This window comes from Amphiprion ocellaris, chromosome 6 (genome assembly GCF_022539595.1).
Source record: "Amphiprion ocellaris isolate individual 3 ecotype Okinawa chromosome 6, ASM2253959v1, whole genome shotgun sequence".
Taxonomy (NCBI): Eukaryota; Metazoa; Chordata; class Actinopteri; family Pomacentridae; genus Amphiprion; species Amphiprion ocellaris.
The window spans coordinates 21,664,211-21,691,266 of NC_072771.1; the positions used below are offsets into that span (position 1 = coordinate 21,664,211).

At 40.8% G+C, this 27,056-nt stretch overlaps 1 protein-coding gene across 1 annotated transcript in view; it reads left to right on the forward strand.

Moving 5' to 3' along the window:
• Window positions 1-27,056, forward strand: part of fam172a (family with sequence similarity 172 member A) — a 157,844-nt gene that overhangs the window by 104,369 nt on the left and 26,419 nt on the right. The window contains exon 10 of the mRNA XM_023273696.3: window positions 4,658-4,742. Within this exon, the coding sequence (XP_023129464.1) occupies window positions 4,658-4,742 (85 nt within the window). The remainder of the gene's footprint in view (window positions 1-4,657; window positions 4,743-27,056) is intronic.

A 27,056-nucleotide genomic window follows, 5' to 3' on the forward strand; every position in this document is an offset into this window, starting at 1 on the left:
GTAACGCATACACAGCTGGATTTTGAACATAAATAACACTTGCATTTCACACTAAGGTATGGGCACACATGGAGGGAAGCCTAGATGCTGTAGTAAATCACAGAGGGTTGCTAACACTGAACCTGAGTAATGCCCTGGGTGGTGTATAAATATGGGTGCCCATAGCAGTGGGTGCATGTGAGGTCGGGGCACCCCAGCAGTGCACTGCTCTGTTCTCCTTGGACGGAGATAATTCCCTTCCTTCGGGGTTCAAGAGGTCACTGGATGGTGGGATGAAGCGATGAGAGGAGTAAAAGAGAGAAGATGGGATTTAGAGATCGGACCCCACTGAGCCAGGTTATATAGACCAGATAGGTCAGACGAGGGGCAACTGACGTCACAGCAAGGAGATAAAATACAGCATGAAGGTGAGAGAAAAGAAAAGGGAGAGGGAATAAGCTGAGGCAGAGATAGAAAGACTCATCCATTGACTGAGACAGAAAAGGAAATAGACAAAGAAATAAAGTATGAGAAACGTTCAATTATTTAAGTCCTGTTGACTGCCACTGAGAAAGCACCGGGTAGAGTTGTGGAAAGGAAAAACAAAAAGACAGGTACGATATGAATGGAGAGAATACAGATGGAAGAGAGGGGATGAAGAGATGTATGTGGAGATCCAGTAGATGAGTAGCATAGTGAGGAGAAGTGAGTGAGAGAGAGAAATCCAAATGATGGTGTACAGCTGGCAGCCTGTCACAGTCTCCAAGGTGTCTCCTGTCACTGTGCTGGCCTGCTGTCACACTCTAGTGGCCTGCCCAGAATGCACATACACACACACACACACATACACAAACACACACATACAGACTACACTATGGTCATGAATAAACCATCCTAATCCATAGAGATTATACAGCAACTGGAGGAGGTGGGAGAGAGGCAGACACAGAGGAGTGTGAGCAAGAATTGATACTCAGGACTACTTTCTGGGAAGTTAGGTTGCAGGCTGTCATGTGTGTTATAGTTTAGGAGACTTTTGTGCACTTTGTACAGAGTTTCTATCATGGGACTCAGTGTGGTGTGCTTTTAGAACAGTAGTTTTTGTTGTTGTTTTTTTTACAACTGAGTGGAGCCAGTTGTATGCAAACTTTTGTTTTATCTTTGTATTTATATCTGTGCAACAGTTTCCTAGAAACATCAACATGAGATAATTTTGTAATGTATTTGATGATGAAGTCACTTTTATCCGCTTGTTTTATACTCAGTCTTTGCATTGTGACCTTGAAAGGCTGCTGATGAATTTGGACCAGGTCTGAATTCATAGTGTTTTCTCTTTGATCTTTACTGCAACTTTGGACATTAGGGAGAATGAATTCCTTTGAAAGGCTTTGTGAGTGTATTCTTGTAACACTTCTTATGTGATACTATGTAGTAGCTTGCACCTGTAAAATACATAATTGATCTTATGATAGCTCTATTCGAATACCCTGCCATCAACTGAATGCAGTGCTTTGTGTGTGCATGTGTTTGTGTTGTATATATGAAAGCAGTGGGCTGGCTTCCACTCTGAATTGCAAAAGGCAACAGGTGGTGGATCACACACACACACACACACACACACACACACACACACACACACACACACACACACACACAGAAAGGCATTACACACATTCACTATGTACATAAAAAGAAACTCTTAAAAGAAAAGCAGATAGAGTGGACCTGTCACCTGCTTGCCATTTTCACTCTAGAACCATGCTCTTCGTCCGTTGGTTTGCTGTAGCCTCTTAACTCACGATTTTAAGAGATCTTTTAGAACATTATTTGTGCGTAATCTTGGTGGTCGTGTGTGTTGCAGACTGTGTGCATGGGTACATGTATGTGTCCATAAACAGCACAAACCTGAGCACACAGAGAGAAACTCATGCTTGGAGCAGAAGAGGTGGGGGAAGAGTCAAATCTGTTTACATGTTTGTTTCTCTGTCGGCCTTTGGTTCAATGGCTCCATTGATTGGTGAACGAGCTGCTTGAAGTGATGATGCTATGCGTCAGAGGCAGCCGATGTGATGTGCCATCCTTTTGTCATGTCACCCCTCTCTAATCCCAACCAGCAGGCCTTGCCTTTATGTGACTGCTGTTATGCCTGCGGTCTCCCACAGCACTGGGGCTTTGTGCTGTGTGTGTGTGCATTTATCCAAGAGTTTGTGCGCACATGTGTGTTGTTGCCTTGACAAATCTATTCAAACCTCAGCCTCCCTGCCTCCATTGGTGGTGATGGTGATGGTGGAGGTGTAGGGGAGGGAGGAGGGCCCTTTGAAAGACTCCTCTCCTTCCCCTCTCTCCAGCCGCCTTCAGCCCACTGCTCCACAGCCCAGCTGACATCTTCCTCCAGACAGACTGAATGAATTAAAGGAGATACAATGAGACACTTGATGTAGCAGTCAAGGAGCCCCACTGCTTCTGTGCTACTCTGCACCGCTCTGCCCTCAAGCCCAGGCTCAGAGGAGAGCACATCTAGGGCAAAGCAAAGAATCTAAAAATACACAATATGCCACTGTTTACCAAGATGACTTGTCATCTTCCCTCCAACACTAAATCCCCCAACCTCCTACCCTCCATCCCCTCTCATCTCTCTGCTGATCTGTCCTCAACCTTTTTGGGTCTTCTTATTCTACTTCCCTTCCATCTGCTAGTACATTTGATTGACAGGGCTAAAGAAATTGAATATAGTGGAAGAGAGTGAAGTGGGCATTTCTATTTTTGAAGAGGAGGTGGATACAGTTTTCACTTTAGTTGATTTCCATTTTGTTTGATTGGATATGAATGGATTACACGAAGAAAACTTTATCATAATAACAAACCTTTTTGTACACATTTCCCAACTGAATTTGTTTACTTACTTGATGATATTTGCTATGGATTTGCATACATGTGCCAGATGTTTCATCATGATCATCTCTTGCAAGGTATTCCTGTATGTCTTTATAAGCTTACAGTAAATAAATCACTGTGCAGCTGCAGAAGTTGTAGAAAATGTTAAGCAGTCAGTAATGTAAGACATCAGCTTTGACATTTCTGCAGACACTTGTGTCAACAAAAAACACCACCCAAGAGGAACTGAAATAGGCATCAGATGTGCTCAGTGTCTCTCTATACCTCTTCATAGTCATACAGAAAAACAGGGACCACAAATACACTAGCACACAACATAGTTTCCTCTATTCATACCTACAAGTTCTATTGTGCACCTAAAAGTTCTATTGTGTCTTTCCGTGAAGGGGGTTACTTGAGGGACGATAGGTGAGTAGAGGTATCATGCAACCCTGGACTTTTGTGTGTATGTAGAAGTGGTTCAAGTGGGAGATGTTTCATGGATTTGTTTATCCAGCGAGTCCGCTTTCAGGGCCTTGGGAGTCAGGGTCGCTGAGAGCAAAAATGTCAAAGCACGTGTGCATTTGGGTGTGTTTGAGTCTGACGGGTTCACAACACTGCACATCTTCTTGGGAGACCCCCTGAAATGCAGTCACTGACCCACACACACAAGCACACACATGCGCACACAAGCACACACAACACGGTAATGGCTGTCAGGGGGCCAGGGTGAAAGTAAACAAGGGCAGATAAGCAGTGATTCAGAAGGACGCCAGCTGCACATTCTAATCTCTTTACATTTTCTCTTTCTTCTATTGAACTTTTATCTTATCTGGGGGAACGTCTTCTCTAAGCATTCCTTCTCAGCCTCCCTCTGTCTCTTTCTCCCTTTTCCCTTGTTTTTGTACTAACCTTACAAGCCACAGCATACCAATCCACATTGCACAGTCAAAAGAGAAAACACTCTTTGATATGTTGTCATCTGCTGACCCAGAGAATGAAAACTCCAAGCACTGGAAAAGTTGCTTTGTTCTAAGGCATTGATACACTTCATTAATGGCACATCATGGTTTAAACTCTATATGTCTGAAATAACCTACAGTGGTAGGTAGAATGAGGGGTTGCCACACAGACAGGGAGATGAAGACAGCAAAAACAGATAAAGAGGTCTTCTCCTCTTTCTGACAGTAGACTTGTCAACCACAGGGGGTTTGAGAGGAGTAGGGGTGTTTGCAGGGGGTTATGGGTCAGCAAGCTGGGCAGACACCCTCCCCCAGGGCGTCCACTGATCCACCATGGTAGAAGGCCTCAGCTCTGCACCACAAACAAACGCCAAGCTGTCTGAGCAACATGTCACATAGCTTTTAATTGCTTGTTCCTGTCTCTCTCTCCTTCTCTTCCCCCACCTTGCTCATCTATGCACACACCTCTTTCTTGCTGCCTCTCCCCTTGTCCTCCCCACCTGTCCTCCTTTTCTTTATCTCCATTTCTTTTCTATTTTCAGTCTGTTTCCTTGTAATTTCTCTTTAGATTTAATTTAAGAATGTACTTATCAACAACCTTGAACACATACAGTTTATATCAAATCCATTCTCTTTGTATTTCCATGTCATATTTTCTTTGTGGGAGTAACTGTGAAGATTGCTGGTTGCCACATATATTAATTTCCTGTATGCACACTCTTCACATGCTACAGGCAGTCTATGTAGAAGCCATTTACATGTTTTATAGGAGTAACATATAACTAGAAGGAGGAGTCTGCCCTCACAGTTTTTCAAATTGTCAATCTTTTTTCCCCTCACAGCATTGTTGTAACTGGGTGTCGAGTCCAGAGCCCTTGGACACACCACTGGATCCTATGCTGCCGGACTGCCCCAGAGTCTCTGCAGGTATTAAACAAAATGCTATCTTTTGATTTCTGTCATTGAGGCATTACCGGGATCGCAAGCAGTTCCAAATATGACAACTGTGTAATTTGATTTTATTAGTTTCAAGATAGTTGAACAATAAAATAATGGTACACAAGCTGTTGGTCAATACAGAGTTTCCTTTGCAGGCAACAAGCAGTGTCTCAACCTTAGAGAAGCCAAGTGTTTTTTTTAATAAGAAATAGATTAAACTAAAGGATCACAAACAGTGATATTATGATAATAAGTAATAAAACAGTGAATTTTGGCTAATGATTTTCACATTCACAAAGATATTTACAAACTAACTGAATGTTGAGAAACCATGGCTAGAGATCCCCTTATATGTAGCAGGAAAATATGAGTCTTTTTTTTTTCTAAGAGAAGATGGACAAATCAAGTTTAGGTGTTTTTCCTTGAATGTTTTGTCCCTGGTCAAAGCTGAGACTATAAGGTGGATCTGTTATATCTCACTTGAGACTGTCTCAAAGTGGTGCCAGTGCAGGTAAGTGAAATTAGCACCTCTGTCATAAATGACAGATGCACTTAATACAGATACATTACTCAGTGTTTGTTGTGCCTCTGTATGTCTTCAGCAGTGGCTTATAGCAGTCTACATGTGCAGATTATCAGGGTTCAGTCAGTGCAGTTCAGGATGTTGACAGTATTTGTTCTTGTGTGCGCATCCACATGTTTCTGGGTACTGAGTAGATTCTAGGTCTTAGTAGGGCTGATTGAGAAGGATCCTTGTCTGAGAAACAGAAGCAGTGGCAGATTATCTTGAAACAAATATACAGAGGTTGTCTCACACACACTGCAGAAAATGTAATGTTTGAGTTTCTATTTTTGTCTTCTTTTTTGTTGCACTCTCTCTCTCCTTCTTTTTCATCATCCACTCTGACTCCTATATTCATTAATCCTTTCCTGTGGTGTTTGGCTTCCTGTCCTTGTGCCCTCTCTGCGGTTGACTGGCCTTGATGATGTCACGTCCATCATGAGAATGTGTCCTTAATGTAGGATTAGGGATGAAAGCTGTAATCCTCAACATGAGCGTTGATAAGAGATGATGATTGCAGCGTTATTTGAAGAGTGTCACACGTGAGACATGCACAAGCACACGCACAGAAACAAAGGAAAGTCCAACCTTACACAGGAGACGATATACCTGGCATAAGTATTTAAAACACCTGTTTTTACTTTATGTGTGTGTGTTTAAGCATTGATTGTTACTTTAGAACACTAATAACCTTAGCTGTTCTCTCATTTCCATCATCACTCAGGAGGTCTTGCTTTGTGATTTTATTCTAGTCAAAGCTCCTGACTGGCGTCACTGTGAATGTATAGGTCATTTTGCACATGATCCACATGTCACTGAATACATCTCTCACACTCTTATCTCATCTTGTCCACTAAAACACCATGTTCCACATGGAACTGTGTGGGTGGGTGGCCTTAACATCTACCAGTGAATCAGCTCTTCGAAATGTCATCTATCCTTCAGTACAAAACCCCATGCTGTATTTCATGTTCAAATGTCAGTGTTCACTTTGATAATTTATGTCCCTTCTCAGTGACTGCCGTCATTCAGAAGACAGCAATGATTGGGCTAAAATATTGAGGTCACCTTTTCGAAACTTTTGACATACCCAACATTGTCCAAACACAGACCTGTTTGACACAGTGTCCATCCATATGTATGCACTATTGACTTGTGCTCTATTGACTTTTGATACTTTAACTAAGCTGAAAAGATCTGAGTCTCTAGCCTGTTAACAGAGCTGCCAACTTGGCTTGTCTCTGGTCTTTTGGTGGCAGCTTCTGATGTCAAAGGTTGACTCAGTCATCTTTGTGTCCTTGGCAGCCTGGCAGGTTTGCAAGCAGCAGCCATTGTGGGGAGAGTCACAGCAGAGCAACAGAGGTGACGAGGTTGAGAGAAGGTTGAGGGAAGCCTGTCAAGGCATCGTGGCCCAACACTTCAATCAATACACATACTGCTCCAAACAGTCACCTTTTCTCCTACCATGACTGCTTGTTGTCTGCGTTGCTATAGTATGGGTGTGTGTATGAGTGTGTGTGTGTGTGTGTGTGTGTGTGTGTGTGTGTGTGTGTGTGTGTGTGTGTGTGTGTGTGTGTGTGTGTGTGTGTGTGTGTGTGTGTGTGTGTGTGTGTGTGTGTGTGTGTGTGTGTGTGTGTGTGTGTGTGTGTGTGTTGGTAGGTAATCAGGGCTGGAGATAAAGCGTCGCAGTTACAGAAAACAGACCAATGAATCCTTGTTGTCATGCGTGCACATGCACATATGCAAAGACACACATCACAATGTGAACCACTGCTCTTGTGTGGAGCCAGACTCAGTCAGGCCTGGGGCAACTCGGCTGCTGTGGAGAATGGCATACGATCAGACACACGCACACACGCACACACGCACACACACACACAAAGATGTCTGAAGGCTAGTAAAGTATTGGATGTGTTTTTGTCCGGCAACATGATGGGTGAATGTGTTGAAGTATGAGTTTTGCCATTGCTCTTTTGCTGTGTCTGCGTCTGTTCTTCCTTCTTATTCTTCTCTGTTTCTGACTTTCTCTATAGATCTACCTCTTCCCTTTTCCTCCTGCGTCCTGCCTCCCTGTGTGTGCAGGGATGATATGATGATTGTGTTCACCATGCTAGTAGACTCTTGGCAGAAGGGGGTAAGGAGAAGTGGGGGCAGAGCTTGTCTGCTTTTTTTAATCATCTGTAAAGCAATGTATACCAGCACAGCACTCTGATTGGCCTGGAAGGACTTAGAGAGAGGGAAAATGATGTATAGCGGGGGTGTCCACTAACATCTCCATTTCTTGTTTTAAATGTGTTTAAAACCTGGATTCATTCCCTGTTGACTAGTGAGCTTCTTCCCTTTCATTTTTAACTTTTTTTTGGTCTTAATCTTTGTTGTTTTTATTCCATTCTTTTTTTTTTTCCATCTTGCGAAAGGAATTTGTTCCCCCAAGAAGGTCATTGCTCTGGCGTTTGGCAGCGGTCTGGCGCACTAGCAGAATTTTATCAGTTAGCAGCACGCTGAACACAGGCTAAATATGCAGATACAGTGGAATCAATCTCCTGCTGGAAAAGCTCTCTTTGCTTGTGTGTGTGTGTGTGTGTGTGTGTGTGTGTGTGTGTGTGTGTGTGTGTGTGTGTGTGTGTGTGTGTGTGTGTGTGTGTGTGTGTGTGTGTGTGTGTGTGTGTGTGTGTGTGTTGCAATAGGTGCAAGGCTGACACACATAAGTTGAGGAGTTGGGTGCTGAGGCCTTCCTAAAGTGTAATCATTCCAAACTCTTTCTGCTGTTTAGATGTCAAGAGATGGATGAAACATAAAATGTGAGAGTGACAAGAAATAGATGGGCGGAAAGAGAGCAAAAACAGTACAGTGCCCCATGTAAAGGATCTTCTGTTTTTGTTGCTTAGTTTATTGACTTTTTCTCCGGTGAGATGGATGATCGCTTGTTTGATCAGTGAGGCTGCTCTTTCAAAGGTGGGAAAACCCCTTTGCTAATAACACACACACACACACACACACACACACACACACACACACACACACACACACACACACACACACACGCACACACACACACACACGCACACACACATAGACATAAGCACACACACATTCACACACAACTTCCTCTTGGGTGATTACTCATTGTCCAAGCTGATTATTAATTACAAAGGGAGAGCTCTCTGAAGGTAAACACTGATTAATGGCTAACAAAAGTAAGTTAATGTCTTACCTGTACTTTAATTACCAACCCTGCTCTCATACAAGCATCCCAGCACAAAGCTGTAATTAACCGTAATGGACTGCAGAAAGGGACTCACTTTCATTTCCTTTTACAACATACATATATGCTAGTGTATGTAATCTTTGCACACTTTATGGCTTTCCCTGTAGTTTTTCCATAATTACAAGTTGAAAGACTTTCTTGATTTCTGTATCTTGAATGAAAATAGCAGACAGAAGGCTGAGAAAGTGATGCAATATTGTCATAGAAATGAGAAATGATTTTTGTGAAATGACATGGGAGGTCAATTTGCCGTTCTACTTTACCTAAGGCCCATACGTCTGAGAGTTAGTAATTAATAAAAAAGACACCACAGAGCCACAAAAGAGTGCCTTGAAATATAAGCAGCCAAGCTGACACACTCACTGTCATGCTTTTATTGCAAATGAGCTCGACCCCGCTATAAGTTTGACTTGACTGTTACCCGCACCTCCCTGATCCACGCATTTATGACCGTGAAGCACCACTAGCTGTCTGCACTTGTTCACCACACACAACTGTCTGATTGATGTTTGTGTGACTTAATTCTTAGAGAGGAAACCCAGGCCCACTCATAACCTCACCCCCTCCAACCAGTGTTTTTTCAGCTTGGCAAGGTGGAAGTCCGCTACCTCGGTGAAAGATCACATGCAAATGTGTGTGTGTTTGTGTCTGTGTTTTCACATATGTATTTCAGTGTTTTCTTAGCCTGACCGGCACACGTTGTGCTAGTGTTGCAGGAAATAGACAGGTAAACTTTGGTGAACCGGATCCTCACCTCTGACCTGGATTCGCTGGTGTTGGATCAGGCTATTGTCTGGGTCACAGTTGTGACAAACCATATCATCATGATGTGGAAAATGCTGATGCCAAGAACTCTGGGAGTGGTCTGTCTGTCAGAAAGTAGTAACAAAGTCCCCCTAATTTGTCAGACAGAAGAATAATTTGGTTTAATTTGTGATCATATTTTGACATCTTAAATTCAAACAACTATTAAGCCCAAACACCTGAGTAACAAACACACTTTACTGGTTGATGATTTGCCAAGTGCAGAACTGGGCAATGAGGTGAGAGAGGGAGAGCATATCTAAGCAGTTCAGAGATCTTATTCTCTTTTGCCCTTTTCCCCTCTTATAGAGTTGTGTGATTTGTGTTGTGGAGACTCTGGAGTGACAGGTTTAGTTGCAGTCACTTTATGCTATGACATCTGCTGGGGAACTATGTTTTCAGCAGCTTCAAGTTTCTTCAGCAAGAACAAAACAAACTTTCTTGACCCCGAGAAAAAAATGGAGAGCTTAGGTGTTTTTTGGATTCTCTTCTAAGCATGCTGTGAATTGAAAAGTGAAAATTTCTGAAACAGAGTTAAAGAGTTAAGCCATTTTTATTGTACAATTTTAAAAATAACTAAAACTGAAGATATTAAGCTGAAGGTTAAGTTATGTTTTTCTATTTGAATCAAACTCTGTCAGCTTCGATAAAGGCGGTAAACCAATTTGGACAGGCTTACAAATACAGTACAATGATGAGAATAAGACAAAAACAAAAGCACTGTTGAGTCATGCAAAGCTGTTGTTTAGATGATTTGTGTTGCTTTTCCTCATTCTGTCTTACAGGCAATAAAAACTAGATCTGGGACATTCATGCTATGTTACTGCTGAAGAAAAAAGAGCTTGTTTGATCGTGTCATTACTTTTTATAACCAGCTTGTCAAAAATGTTATACAATGTAAATACTATTCTAAGAGCAACAGTAGAAAACTTCTGAATTTTGTATCTACTAGTTTGGACAATGAACAAGAACCGTTTTTTCCTCTCTGTTCTTCCTATGTAGACATCTGTCATACCTAAATCTTGTTTTGAACCCCAATCCCAACTATCCAAAATAGACCTGAATTTTAAATGTGTACAAAACGTGGCACAACATCTGTGGTATATACCTGTATTTGATAGAACGGTGTAGCCATGAGGGGCACATTTCCTTGGAGACTCAGGAGGAATAAGAGGGAGCAGTGAGTGTTTAGGATGTAAGGCAAAACATGTACTTCTGTAAAACTACACCAAGCCAGAAAGTGGTTCAGGTTCTTTAAATGCTGGTGCTACTTTAATTTTGGTGGTCTCTTTTTTGACATGAGTGCCAGAGTATTGAATAAAGAGAACATTAGTTGGAAAACACACAGATTTCTTTAAGTGGTTAAGTACCCATGAAACATAACTGAGAGCGCCAGACTCTTTTGTGGAAATATGTATTGCAATGTATTTAACTCTCAGCTGCCTTGGCTGGAGTGGTGCCTTGGCTCATTATCAAGAGCCTGGTGTATAGGAGATAAAGGATATGAGCGAAGGAGAGTGGTGAATATACAGACTATCTTCCCTCTTTGCTTTCATTTTCTTTAACTTTTGGGGGTTTTTGTACGGATTTTCTGATATCTGATTGAAATGTTTCTTGAAGGTCCCGTCACTAAATTCTTCTAAGTTCTGTTTAAAGATGCTTAAATGTATGTTTCTTTTATTTAGAGATACTTAAAAGAGATTTAAGGCTAAAAGAAAAATGGCATGAAAGTTTTGAAGTTACAGCTTTATAAAAGGATTTCTCTTCTTGATAATTATGTGTATTATCATATTTGTAATTCACTTTGTCATCAAGTATGCACAGAATTTGTGTAAGATAATTATATGAAAAGGTTAAGGCAAAGTCAAATTTATTGGGGGTCCTCTATATCATAACATTGCATAACACCACAACATTTTGCTTTTTTGTGCATCTGTGAATGATGGTCTGACTTTTTAAAAACACTGCCCATCATGACCATGACTTATTCTATGTCTTTTCTGCTATACAATTCTTGTGGCCACCTGTAATTGAACTCTTTACCTGAGTAGGTGTTTCCAGAGTCGTGACTACCACAAGCGATGAACTGGCTGGCTCTATTGTGTTGTAGATTTAATTTTAAATGGTTCAAACTTGCATTTTTTATCCACAGTCTTCACTTATGAAACCATGATTTACAGTTTGTTTATCTAAATTTTGGCAAGTGTGTTAAAAATCAAAAACTTTATACAAAAATATTCTGCGGCCGCTGCAGGAAAACATCCTAGAGGAATCACTGAATTGGTTCTATTAATTTGACTGGAAAACATCAGAGTTTGGAAAAAACTGTGAAATACATGTTTGCTAATTAGTATGCTGACAGCAATCGGCTATACTTAAATATGAGAATAAATACGTGTGTAAGATGTGAAGTAAGATTTATAATCATATCTCACTCAGAGCCCTTAAATACTTAATTGTATTGTGGTAATGCTAAGTAGAAGTGTGTCTGGAAAGCCCAGTCTGTGGTCTCCAATTCACCCCTGCACTAGGTAAACTCTATCCAGGAGGCATTTTATCCTCTCCTCCTTCCGCATACTCTACCCATCATCCCAGGAAAAGGAAGAAAGGAGAGAGACAAAAAGGGAAAGAGCCTTGCATGCATAAATGAAAGTTCAACAAGGTTCAATGAAACACTTATACAATTTGCTGCAATATAGTGGGGTTTTATAATCTCATTATCATCTTAGTACCAGATTTGCCCATGAGGGCTGTTCTGTATTCACTCTTATTAGCTCCTCAGATTTGTCCATTTGTCCTTCTGCTACTCGCCTCGCAGCCAATCAGTGGGACAGAATCTCTTATAAATACCCCCTCCTTCTTGTTTTATCTCCACTTTTTTTTTCTCTTACCATACCTCCTACAGCTTTATTTATGACTTTTTTACTCTATTGGGCACAGCAAGTATTATTCAGATAATAACTGTGTAAATTTCTTTCTATAGAAGAAATTTTCCTTTAAGCACATCTTTATCTGCAGTATACAGTATCTTGTATACATTTTCACTTAAATCCTACTAATTTGTGACTTAAAGGCATAATTTTTCACACATGTTCAAGCAGTAAGCTTCACATGACAGTTCTTTCTGTGTAAATTTAGCTTGAATGGCACCAATATGGTTGCACATTGCACTGTGTTTGTTTGCTCTGGTAGTGTTTTTAATCTTCTTTCATGATCAAGGCTCTTTTTTCTCTGAGTATTCAGGGTCAGATGGGGGCACTAATGTGCAGGGGCATTCCCAGATTAGTGCCCCATGGACATGGATCTCGTTTGCCCATATGGCCTCTTCTCATTGAGACGATATAGGCTCTAATCCGCCCAGCCTTTACCCATGACCTCGACATGTGGCAAACTACTTAGAAAAAAGAACACACTAACCGTGCATATACAACACTGGATGGTGGCAGCATCAGCAGGGTGAAGTGAAAAGGTGAATGTGAAAATCGGGGCATTCCTGATCATCACACGCTGTACGGCACTGTAGATTCTTTTGGATTGGGGTTTAGTCAGAATGTAGGAAATACCATAGTAGCACACTGTGTCCTTGTGGTTGTGGACTAGTTTTAGGTACATACTCTGGTGTGGAATTAATCCATTAAGCCCTACAGGGTCACAGCAAATCCGAACCACTACTAACACACTGACTCTCAGCGATCGCCTTCATCCCATAGTCTCCCAGTATCACAGTGCTCTCATTAACAAGGCACGAGCTGCCATCCAGCAATTGTCACTGTAATGGTATCTGTGTAGCAGCACCACTATGATGATACTCATCATTATTGGCATTAACCTTATCAGTGAGAAGATGAGAGGATAACCGAGCCAAATGGGAAAACCTCTGAGCCACACTTTTGTTCCTCATTGCTGAAATTGTTTTTGATATTTATTTGCTATGTTGCCTGAATCACTTTTTAAATATATTCCATTTGAATACTGTAAATGTTTTGGCAGTAACAGTAGTGTTCCTCACATGTGGTAGTTTAGCTGATGGGATAAAGTAGATTAGGGCAGGGAGAGGTTAATCTATTGAGTAATCATATGAGGGTGTCACCATAAATCCTTGTATGTTCACATTGCCAAAAAAACTACTCCACAGTATTATAATTTGACGCTAAGAATATGATTATAGCTAATTTTGCTTTAAACTAAATATTTTACTTCACGATTATGCCAAGAAAGGAAGCCAAAAACACAGATACCAATAGTCGTTTTGGTTGTTTTGTTTTTTTCAGTCAATTTTGCCAGCGTATTAAGTATTTTGTCCTCATAATTGTATTTACTGCAAACACTCCAATTATACAGTATCTTGTCAACACTTGCTTGGTTTTTTGTTTGTTCTTAAAGCATTAAGTTCAGTCTTTACTTTCTCAATAAAAAACAGAATAATGTTGGTCAGTCTGAGTTTAAGTGCCGTTTTATCTTTATTTGCCTGCAGTTTTTTCAAGTGACATCAGAAATACAGATGCAGTCATCACAGAAAGTAAAAAAAAGAAGTTAGTTCTTCTCACCTTTAATTTGATTTTATGACTTTTGCTCTCTATTTGTAATTAGTTGCAAGTTTTATTCTTCTTTTTTTAATTCCATGGATCTTCTCAGTCCGTTTAATGTCAGTGTGTTCTTAAACCTACTGCTCCTGTTAAGCTAAACCTTTTAGATATTTTGTGGCAGCAGTTGTATCCTCTAATCCCTTCTGCACAATTAGATTATAATGAAATGCACATTTAATGTGATTGTTATGAATAAAAAAAACCAAAAAAAACAAACATGGATGCCATGAGAATATATTTGGAATGCACGTAATTGCCAAAGAGATGATTAGAAAATTAAGGGGAAAAAAATCACCCTTGAAAGTCCTTGAGCCATAATCAGCCTCAAATTATAATGTTTATTTGTCTTTTTGCTGAGAAAAGAAAATTAAATCTTATTTATATAATTATGTAAACAAAAGTGATGGTAGATTCCATGACCAGCTAGGTTTTGAGTATACAGCAGTGACCTTGAATCCTCTCCTGTGCTCCATGTTGACAGATAAAAACTTTATTAACCAGTCATCTCCAGGACAGGAAACAAATCACCACTGAAACCAATGTGCACAAGTATTAGAGAAATATGGCAATTAGAGGATGATTTTTTTTTTCTTCCAGTGAAGGCACCAAGGAGTAGAAAGGGGTAATAAACACAGCTTGTTTGTGGCCTAGGAAGCAGCAATTATAAAGTGCTCAGAGAGTTGTTGTGCTTATTGTGCCTGGGAGTAATGAGATAGACTGCACTGATCCTTCACTGATGCTATGGCTCCTAATCCTAAACCCTCTTTTCCTGCTTCTCTTGTTTATCCACCAGCATCTTCTGACCATTGCTGGCCTGTCACTACTCTGGTTAGCACCAGGTGACCTCTGACCTGTGTGTCAGCTGACTTTTCAGCTTTGAAAATGGTCTGGCACTGAGTTAAACCAACAGCAATAAATGAGTCATAAAAAGTACGCTTTGTTTTCCTCGGTGTGCAACTAAGTCATTTGTTTTACTACCAAACCAGTTGCTCTGTATGCAATTGCCTTGATTTTATATATTATGTTGGTCTCACTCAATCTTCATTTTCCCCATTTGTCTTTCATAGTCTCTCATATAGATGTGATTGACATTAAGATCAACGTAACCATGGAAATCCATTTTGAGGTGATGTTATATCGTGCACGTGCACTATTCTGTCTATATCATGAGATTCTGCAATTTAGACTTTGACCACTGGTGTTGTCATTTGTCGTCCTTTGTGTTTATATCTTTTCAGTCACTTTTTTATTTGTCCTCTCACTGTAAAACTCAAAGGCCCTCTAACGTGTCATCTGTGCTAAGTCATGTTGAACAGTGTGGTTTTGTGGTATGAGCCTTTATATTTTGGTGGAGATATGTGTGCACACATTCCTGCACATGCAGAAACACACTTGCTCTTGTCCTCCCAAGATGAAGAATGCTGTGTGTACAGCCATGTTATCAGGGTGACCTAGAGACAGACTGGTTATCACCTCGGTGAGCCTCTCAGGGCTAAACTACAGAGCCAGCGGAAAAACACCACTCCTCCCTGCCTCTGCATCTCTGTGCTGGTCAGCCAGTACATCCACCACCTACTGCAGGGCACACCTCCTATCTAATCAACATGGACAGGCAACTTGTCCACATACACACGCGTAAAAACGGCATGTATGCTTACAGATTCACACAAACATGCTCAGAGATGACCCTACACATGTAGCGATACACTCCTATAGACAAACACACACACACCACACACATGCAGCCAGATGCTGATAATCGTAGGAAAACTCACATCGATCTGGGTCCACTCTGGATTCCTAGATATGACTAGCTGTTGTAGTGAGATGTGGGAGTGGCCCAGAGGGCAAAGAAGATGGTCTAAAGCCAAGTGGTAAACATGCAGATCAGGTAGCAGAGGTCGCCACAAGGTTGGACAGACCGGCCACGGGGCATTGAGAAAATAAATTGGGCCTCTTTACTCTAAGGGACAGTGCTTTTGCCCACCCTTTAGTCCAAGGCTGAGCACCTGTCTAGCTGTGACGCTCCACTCAACTACTTCCACCCTGCCTTCTCCCTTGTTCAGATTATAATAGTCTTCCCAGCCACAGAGAAGACATTTTTTCTTCTATCTACTCTTCAGAATCAAAAAGTGGGGTCCTCACAAAGCATTTTTGGGGAATAATTTGATAATTCATATGCTAATTATAACAAAATTCACACAAATGACTAAATGGACGAAAATATTGCGGTGATGACATTTAGTATCCAAAAGGTCAAAGGTTAGTTTCACCGTGACATCACAATGTCCTGCAAAATCACTTTTCTGCCTATTATTCCACACCATTTCTCAGAGATAGACATCGAAATTCTGACCATATTTCACACTTGTTCTAAGATTGAATTGGTGACACTAATCTTTAGTACCCATCTTGAAACTTATGTGATTTTTTTTCTAGGCTGTTGGGTTAAAGATGTCTGCAAAGCATTCATGTTTTAGACTTTGTAGTTTCTTTTCAGCAACATCCACCTTTGAAGCATAGTTAACGATCATGACTACAACTTTCTATTCTATCAGACCACACGAGGAATATGATTTTTGTTTGTTCCAAAGAACTTAATATCGTAAAGTCTTCACTAAATATTATATGAGTGTGGATGGGCATGAATGTAAACTGCCACTTTACTGACTGGCAGATGCATACAATGAGATGCATTCACTCTAGTTTGTCTTATGGATTGCTTTTTACAATTAAATTGCATGCTAACTGACCTTCTGATGATAGCCAGTGCACCTCCCATTTGCCCCTGACCCTGTCCGCTCAACAACATGTGGCCAGAAAACAAAACCCGAAACAAAAGAAGTAGATTGCAAGAGTAAAGCAAAGGTGGGGGCCTGCACTTCGTGTCTGAAACACTTCATGAGCGCTAAGTGAGGTTGGCACCAGCTGTTGGAGCAGAGTCGAGGAGAATCGGGGGGGAAGTGAATTGCATTTGGCACCAGGCAGCTATCAGGTAGTAATTAGTATAGCTAACATCCCAGATGAAGGAGTCAAGTCTGGGTCAGGGTAAAAAACTTCAAGGGTCTTAGTAGGTAAGGGTTGGAGGCCAAGCCGTGCCCCCTCCCCTCTCTGAATATAAGCTCATGCCGTGCCTGCTCAGATTTGCTGAAATCTGTATTGCCCTTTGAACTTAAGGTGTCGCAGCCAGTCACATGTCAGGCTGGCTCCTGTGGACCACGCTGAAAGTGTTCATATTAGATTGTCTTAGTAGTTCCTACTCAAGACCTGCCTGATCCTGCCTAACTCAGAGATTTAGTCTTATACACGATGAGGCTTTTGACATAGATGTTACCTTACAGCTTAAACCCATACTTGGCATTCCAGCCCTGCTCTGGCCCCGGGATCAACCTTTTTCTGTCACACAGACAGGTCCTTGAACCAGTCAACACAGATATGAATGCATGTATAGATGAACAGATGAATGAGGGAGAAATTGACCGTTTTGTAGCACATCCTGGAAGTCCCACTGTAATCAGATTCATATATGGCAAGACTGGTGTACAATTTCTGTATGGCTGTATTGGGTGTGGGGGGTCACTGTACGTTCATTCCTTGTTCCTCAAAAGGCCTTTAATCCTCTAATGCAACCATAATCTCTTTTAATACATTGAATATTAGTCGACAAATCACATGATAATAAAGTGATATGAAAATGTTTCTTTCAAATGACAGGGTACACCCAGGATTTAACCCAAGGTTTAATCGTAGCTGACACTCAGTACTTGTTGTGTTGACCATGTCATCAGGTTTATGTCTGCTGTTGGCCTGTAACCTTTCCACAGCAGGGTCTCAAAGCTCACCACCCATCTAAAATTGGCACCAACACTTCAGAGATATAAAAACTGTGTCTGCCAGTGAACTATGGTTTTTGTTCTATGATCATAAGCAATGTTGATACAAATGAGCATAAATTAGAATGCACACCATACGTGCTTTTATGTTTTATATTTCATCAGTAGTAATAAGGGATTTCTCTGTGTTTGTATGTATCAAATACTTTCCTCTGAATAACTTCAGTCTCTGAGGAATTAAGATAAACAAGGTTCTACGGCAAAAAAAAAGGTTTGAACTATATGAACTTTGGTGCATTTCATTTATCCGGTGTGCTATTTGTGGCGCTTTTCATCTCTTGAATCCTGGCCTAGTTTCTGTATCTTGTTTTTGGAAAACATGAGCTAAGCTGTGGTGCACAAACTAGACAGCCATTAGATCGCTGCACTATATGCCTGACCCCTGACCAGCTAAGCCCCTGGCCCGCCCCCTGTTAAACCCCTCACCCCCGCCCTCCCCACACCTGCCCGCCTCATGCCCTGCCCCATCAGCTTCTTGGAAATGATATTATGGTGTTTGGATCATCCTCCTTGTCTTCCTCCATACTGTAATCCTATTTGCTCTGTCATGTGTTGGTGCTCCCAGATTGTGCGTGTGCATGTGCGTGCGTGCACATCCATCTCACTTACAGCTGTTCAGAGCTCACTGGCCCCATCGTCTCCCCCACACACCCCAGAGAGGGTGGTCCTGCACAAACTCTCATATGTGGTAGTGTTGAAATTGTTATTAATATGTGTAATATTTTTGGTAAGATGACTGTAAGAGGTCTAAAGTTCACCCCGATGTCCTTTATGTCCCCCTTCAGCAGTCTTTTTTCATTCTATTCTCCCCTCACTGGGCGTAATGAAAATGTTAAGCTGAATGACTGAATAAGTGCAAAATACACTAGAAGGGTGTGGTGTGGGGGAGTTAGGGTGCAGGTGGGAGGCAGTGAGTTCCCACTCTTTGTTGAATCCAGGGCAAAAGGAGGGAGAGAAAGCGCAGCAGGGTGAGAGGTCCTTGGCAGCAGTCCAACAGTTGGCGTCTCGGTGTCCACATTTAGTTCCAGCTGAGTGCCCACAGTGGGCATGACTGTGCTGCCTTCACTCTGACCTCTCGACCGAGGACCACTGCTTGCCTGTTTCCACCACCCCTTTTAATTTATCCCTTTCTTCTCTTTCTAACCCCCCTGCTCCTCTTTGTATTTCGGAAATGGCTACACAACAGCCAAAACTGTGACGTTTTCGAATTGATTTGTCAAAGCAGTGGGAATGGTTTGTGATTAGACAACCGGTGGAATACCTTTTGGGCTTTGGACTTTAAATATACTGCAATCTATCATTCACCAAACAACATCAACAACAAAAAGCATTATTTTTGCTGATCTGATCCTCCAAACAAACTACAAGTGGCATTATGTAATCTTTTTTTATTTCCAAGAATTGTAGTCAGCAACAATAAAGCATTATATTTTGCTTGCATGTGAGAGTTATTTTCTTGTTAGATTCTGAGTGCTATATATAGAGCAAAAAAAAGGCAATTAAATAGGTAACCAAGAGGTATATGTATGTGAAAAAGGCAACCGTGTCTCCACAAAATAGCATTCTAATGAAACTAAACTGCATTCTCAAATATATTCTGAAAATTAAAAATAACTTGTTTTCTGCCAGGATTCATTTTTTTGTAGTGTATACTACAAATGCATTCTAATCAATACACCTTAGCCATGTATTTTATTACTTTACTTTCACTCCTTCTTAGCCAACCTATCATTTATTAAAAATGAGGCTGGATTCATCGTCCCAACCCTAGCCCAGAAAATTGAAGAGAAGCTCCAAATTTGTTCTGAAATTATGAGGATTTTAAACCAAACCATGATATTTTTCCTAAACATAACCAAGTAAGTATGGAGCCCAAACTTAACCAAGCTTCTAATACGTAGTTATCATTGGGACAGTGTAAACCAAAGCGTGACAGTTTATGCCTAAACCCGATAAGAAAGCAAGTGAAAACTAAAAGTCATTGAAAACTGAAATTTTTGGTTGACTTATTCCTCCATCCTTCTCTTCTGCCATCTTACTTAGATTTTGTGGCTCTTTCAAAGTGGAGACTTTTCTTACAATGTCACAGGTGAAAATATTTGTATTTATTTCAAAACGAAATTGTGTTTGCCTCAAAATGTAATAGAAAATGTAGTTTAGTTAGGTAGGAACATAAACTTATCAAGGGAGGATTGGATAAAGAAGTTCACAGACGCGTTTAAGCTCAAAATGGGAATATGTCTATGAACTTTTATTGATAATGGCTTAATTGGTTTGTTCCTATCTCTACATAAAGACTTTCACCAGAATGAGGTTATTGCAAAAAAAAAAAAAATGTAGCTGTTTTACCCGGTAAATTTAAATCTTTGTTTTCTGATTGCAAGGCACAGTAAGCAGGAATCAGATGGTTTCTCTCGTTGTATAGCCTCTTTCTGCCACACTTAAGGAATTTTTCCCTTGACACTAACTTAGAATGTTAGTGTTGAAACAATCACACTGTCAAGTGTTGTAGTCTTTTGGGAAGCAGAGGACTTTCAGTGGCAAATGCATGGAGAATTCTGTGACGACAGACATCTATTTGACTGTACTTCTGTCCATCTCATTTCTTTGATGCTATCGTCTGTTTTCTTTCCCTATTTCTTTGGCACACAATCAGGTCTTTTGTTTACCTTTTGCTTACTTACCTCTTCTATCTATTTTCCTCATTGCTTTTCCTTTTCTCAGATATAATTATTTGAGTTTTTTCAACTTTGTAATTTTTAATTTCAAAATTCAAAGTGATTTCCATCTCCATGCTAAGTCTTCGTCTGTTATTTACTTGCTAAAGTTTGATTTTGAACAAAACAGTTACCTGGTAAAGCTTATTGTATGAAAACTTAAAAGGCTTAAGTGACAAGGCAAGTACAGCCTTTAGATTTAATACACTTGTAAATTTAATATTTGTGTTTGTATTTTTTTTTTTAATTCATGCCAGTGATGTCACTAACAGTAGTTCATTTTATTATGTTTATTATGTTTGTGTGTTAACTCATAATCATGATTTACTGGCATTGTACAAGATTTCAAATTTTCTTCAAAGTAAAAGCAAATCACAAGACAGGCTTCATATAAACCACATGAAGCTGCAGTTGACTTATATCTGGATTTGTAGTTTTGGAATTGCATAATTTTCTATTGGCTAACTTTTTGGATAGCTCCTATCTGTGCATGGAGTTGCTGAAACACTGTTATTGTGCTTGTGTCACACTAACACAATGATTAGTATTGGGTAAATTCAATTTCATTTTACTTCAAATGTGACTGGGACTAAAACCAATGAAGTAGCTATGGATTGCTTGAAAAAATTATATTCACAAAATATTTTTATTTGTATATAAATACATGCACTTGTTTTCAGAGGTCTCACAATAGCATATTTTTCCTTGATGCAAACAAAATCTATAATTTTAATTTGAAATGTTTGTTTCTTCTCTTGGAGCTTGCTGTGCTGTTGTACAGATGTTGAATGGGGTGGGCACCAGGCCAACCTGGGAAGGGTCGATAGCTGTTATATGGGCAAACACTTGGAGACAAACTGATTTTGGGAAGCCGAATGAATTGCACCTGTATTGATCTCCATTGGAAATGCTTCCATAATACAGAAATCATTTAAAATTTTAAAGAAAAAAAGCACTGTGATGGAGGGGATTGAAGAGGTAGAGGTGAGATTGTTGGTAATATGGAGGTGGGGGGGCAGACGTGTTTGTGCAGACTTTGTCAGGATGCAGATAGTGGGATCAAGATTGGGTATTGATGAGATGGAGAGCCGGGTGACTGAGCCACAGAAGCTTGAAATAAACTGTTGGAGGCACACGGCCAGTCATTACAGTGAAGCCGGCTGGCCCTGCTCAACCTTGAGCCAGTCGATAAGCTATTATAACCATGCAAATTGTGGCCAAATCAGAGACCTGACATATTGGTATTATATTCCTGTGCAGCCACCGGGTTATGCATCATTATTGGGATCCAGCAACAATATGCATTATGTTGTTTTGTGTATGGACTCATAAGGGGGAAATACTGCCAGTGGGACAACAGCATTGTGTGTTTGAGGCATTCAATTGTTGTCGTAGAGGGCACACATTGAGCATCCTGACAAGTTTCTGCATTCAAAGCTCTTGTGCCATTTCTCTTTCACATTTTTCTTTTATCAGACCTACCTCCTGATTTGACTCCACCCCAGACCCACCCTGAACCACCACCCCACCCTCCTGCCACCCTGTTGTCTCTCACATTCCCTCTGTTTTTTCCTCTTTTGGCAGGACGGCAGTCTGCCAGGTCATTTACTCTCAGTGACAGTGTGATGCATCCAGCAGGCCAGCGTTTGGATGATGTAATTTGGGCTAAAGACTGTGTAAACACTGCTGTGACCTTGGTTTTAGATTTGTCAATAGGGCTGGGTTGGAGAACAGAGAAGAGGATTGTGTGGGATTGAGAGCAACGTGCTTTGCTATGATAGTTGGAAGTCTCTAGCTGACTGACTGTTGTGATAACCCGAGATACCTCAGTCTTACCTCTGACCCAAGCTGCGCTCCTTCAACCATCTTTTTGCACTCCTCTCTCTCATTGTCAAAGCTCACTGCTCACCTTTCCTCCACGCCTTTCTTTTTTATATTGATGCACTCACTTTCTCTTGAACATTTGATCTTGCCCTGCCCTCATGTTGTTGCTGTCCTTCTTTTTTTTTCTTTTGTCTGACCCTATTCCTTTCTTCTTTGATAGCAGTATATCTGTTCAGCTTGTCTAGTGTCTGCCCTCATCTTCTCTGCCATGGTGCTTGCCTGTGTTCCTGCTGTCATCTGTCCTATGCTGGTCTTCATGAGCTCCAGAGGTCAACACAAGTAAACACTGGCCGACAGCCCAGACAACACAGAGCTATCGATCTGGTTTGGTGGTAGAGGTGATGGGCTCGCTTGTGGGTCTCGATGAGGGTTATGACCTCGAAGTCTAGACTTCACCATCCTGGATCCTTCATTTGGGGGAGGTTTGGAAAAGTGGAGTATCAGGCCAACAGTCAGAAATGTTGATCCACACGCCACAGTAGTATTTATGTGAGTTTGTCTTAAAAGAGTTTTCCTCGTATGTTTTCATGGCTAGTAAAGGAGCATAAGTTAAGCAGTTCGGTCTTATCCTAACCTATTCTATGTGCTGCTCTGTTTTTTGGTTGTTTGCCAAGGATGGATTTACTGCTCGGGTGCGTGATTGTTGCACCTGGTTATTCATAAGAGAGTCTATGGTGGTTGACAGTGCACCTATTCAACATGATGGTGTTTCTCAACCCTTATTGCTGTTTGTCATGGCTGGCAATATTTGTGGTGTCATCCTCTACTGGAGATTCCACAGATATGTAAGGAATTTGGGGGGAAAAGCTGGAGTCCAGGTGAGGCTGAGAGAATTCTAGGAGTGAAGAGTCGCTGCAAGATGGCATCAGCTATATCTTATGAGTCTTTTCTTGATATATTTCGTGCCTCTGAGGAATGACTGTCCTATTATCGTAGTTGAGAATGCCAGACACTCATGTTTTCAACCTGTCTACCGATATTCCCAGTATGCCAATCGACCTCTTTCCAGTTAGGTAAATCTACCTGCTCAGTAAACGTGGCTTACACTGTTGTAAGCCTGAACCTTACACCAGAGCTTTGTTCTTGATGATCTTGTTCTGCTTTCAAATTAAAACCTACCACCACTTTTTGCATTAAGTCTAAAGATTGAGTGTTGTAACCTATTGTGTCAGTAGCTGATATTTGCTGTGGACATAGCTTCTGCAGAGGGGTTTGTGCAGAAACATAGTAAGGAGTTACTAAAGATCTACAGTCAGGATCAATTATTAAAAATGCCCAACATCTTCAAGTTATTAGATAAATCATTACAGGACTCGACTCTGTCTGCCTTTAAGATTTGTGGTCCAGAGTGCACGAGTGGTAAAATGTCTACTGTAGCAATTATTTCTCCTGAACCTCCAGCCAAACATTTTTTTGGTGGTTTTGGAGCTTCATTAACTTTTAAGCAGCTGAAAAAAACATTGTCAATCTTACAGCAGGCATTAGAGTGTGGGAAACATTCCAAAGAACAGGAGTTTGAACTTGAAAGGTTGAGGCTGAATCTTTAACTCAACTAAAACAACAACAGGACAGCAAAGCTAAGAATGTTAACAGTTAGACGTAATTACCATATAGCCATTAGACACCTGTTGTTGGTTGTTTGAGAGGTTTGCTCGTTGGCTGGGAAAGACTAGGAAGCCTTTTTCTGCTTTGAGTATGACTGACAGCAAGAACTGTTAACACGCAAAAACTGCAGTTTTGCAAGCGTACAAGCTGGTGCCAGAGGCTTACTGATAAAAGTGTAGAAATTCTTGAAAACAAGAAAACCCAAAATATGTTAAGTTTGCAGGGGAATTATAGTTATTATAGACTCTTGTTGTACCAGTTCAGGTCTACTCTTTCAGAACATATATCTACTTACCTTACTGAGTGTCAGGTATAAAGTACATCTGAAGCTTCAGTATTAACAGGCAGGTATGACTTAACCCACAAAGTCAAAGGGGACTGGAGATACAGGGTGGCACAGTCAGCAGGAAAATGTAGATGAACCTGTATTACCTAACAGCATCAGAACAAGTGAATGAATGCCTCATGCCAAAACCCAAGAGTAAACTACTTCAGGGTAACTGTGAAGTGATACAGTTGAGCCTGTTGCCTTAACTGTATCAGCCCACTCAGCTGAAAGGACTAAGGCCATAGCTGCAGTATTTTTGCAACATATGTCTTTAAAGGGTTTATTACCTACATTTGTAGTAATGAAAACTTCCCTGTAAACATTCAGAAATAATAACATTGGACTCATGCTGGAGTCTCAGATCCTACTCTCCTCTGACACTGGAGGTTTGCTAATCTTTGGGGAATCAGTTTAAATGTTCTGACGGTCTCTCCACTCTAAACCGTAAACTTGCCCTTAATGAGTTGGGGAGTGCCACTAAAGGGTATGTCTAAGATGAGGTAGTAGTCAGTTGGCCTTTCAAATATCTGCTTAATGGTGGTGTCTGCCTTTTGTCCAGATTTCAAACAGGTAGCATGCATCTGTACATTCATGGGAAATATGCCTAGTCTATTCATTAACATCCAGAGAGTCAATAAGCTTGACCAGCTTCACCAGTCCCTTAAAGCCTTCCTTTACCATGACAAAGAAAATGAGTTACCCTGGCTTGTGCAAGTGATAGTCGTAGCCACTCAAGGTTTTAGCTCAATCATTCTTGTGTTTGGTCACAGTGTTTGAGGTCCACTTGTTGCCTTCAGCTTACATGACTGGGAGAAGCCCCTGCCAGCAACAAAGCTTCAATGGTTTCATTAACTATATGAAGCTGGAGAATTGGCCAAAATATACAACGAAACAGCTCAAAGAAAGAAAAAAAAATCATCTGACTGAAAATCAGATGGTTTTTAGTCTGGGTTACCAGATATTGGCACATCTTGCTCTGACAGGTTCTCCTGTCTTGGAAGTAATTATTTTATACATGCTTTAAACAACTTACTCCTGCTATATCTCTACACTGTTATTTTTCCTTATGAGTTAAATAAACGTCATTATTGCAACATTTGAACCTTTTGGGTGAGAGGGTTCTCTTTCTTTTCACAAGCCTGAGCCATCTTTCTAACACTGGTTTTATGGACGTCAGTCAGGGACAGACTTTTTAATATTGCATTAGAAATTTGAGCCTCCAGTTTTTAATGTAGAAACCCTGTGTACAGCTTAGGATTTTATCATTACTGTGATATGAGTTCTCACAATAAACAAACCAAGATTTGTAATATCACAGCATTGCAATGGTGATCTGTGAAGATCCCCTGTTCTCCTATTACTGTGCTGTGCGAAGAAGCTACATACACTGTTCTTACACATGCTTTTGGTACTTTTAGAGGTTTTGTGCTTTTAGTCCATGGGTTAGAATAGGATAAAATTTTATTCGTATTGCACAGGATTTGTAATATATTAGTATTGCTATAATAACGGCCCAAAATATTTGTGTTCCAAAGAACTTGAAATTTATTAAGATAAATAATATGTAGGTTAATCGATAATGAAAATGGCATTAGTTGAAGCAATACAGAAGTCAGATAATAGGAATCTGAAGGAGTATTAGCCTGCCATTGTTCTACTGTTCTTTGACTTGGTAATTTAGAAAAGTAGGGTGCATACTGGCTGGACTCACTGTAGCATGTAATCTATAGTTTTTTCCCATTGTAACCTACAAAACACACTCACTTATGTACACACACATGCCCATATTACTCACACAATCTGGGACCACCTGTCTGCTTGAGGTTGTAAACAGCAGAAGCCGCTCTCATTATGTTTCCTGACATTGTGAAAACCTTCTAGCAATATTTGCAAAACATTGAAATGTTGCCTCTGAGTATTTAAAATCCATAGACCCATGGGACTAGGACATAAGGGCCACCAATATCAGAGACTTTCAGTGACCATATGTGATTGAAGCCTATTTGGTGCTGATGTGAGAATACACAGATTTGTTCCACTAAGTTCTACGTGCAGTGGCTCGCAGATGGGCAGCGATTAATCAGAGAGGTAACTGTGAAGTAGTTTGCAATTAGACTGGAAAGCTCTGAGGCATGCTAATTGAATCAGAAAATTAGCGACAGCGCTGTACTGAGCTGCAATAGGCTAGTTGAGCTTGCAGCAGGTGCTAGCCCACTCAGCTGTGGAACAAGGTATTTAAGTCACATTAGCAGAAGTAAAAATATTCCTTGATATGGAACAGTTCGATTTTCTGCTCGTTTTCACCGCCCATGTCACCAGGAAGAATCAGACGGTAACCCAGAGAGCTTAGCCAGCTTGTGGCACAAACACAACAGCTGCCACCTTAATAAAAGTGTATAATACATTACGAGAGATGATCTTGATAATGCATGTCTGTTTGAAAAGTGATAATGCATAAATCTTTCTGCTCAGTCAGTGTGTTTGCAAATATTAGTGTGGTTTTTCAGCTCTCTCATTTGTTCTCCTCCCCCATCCTCTGCTCCTCTTCGCTTCCCTCACCTACACTTCCTTCATCTACTACGACCCCCCTCTTCCTCCTTCCTCTAGCCTCCCCAGGGCTCCTGTTTGCTGACATCTCTCTTTGACACAACTTGA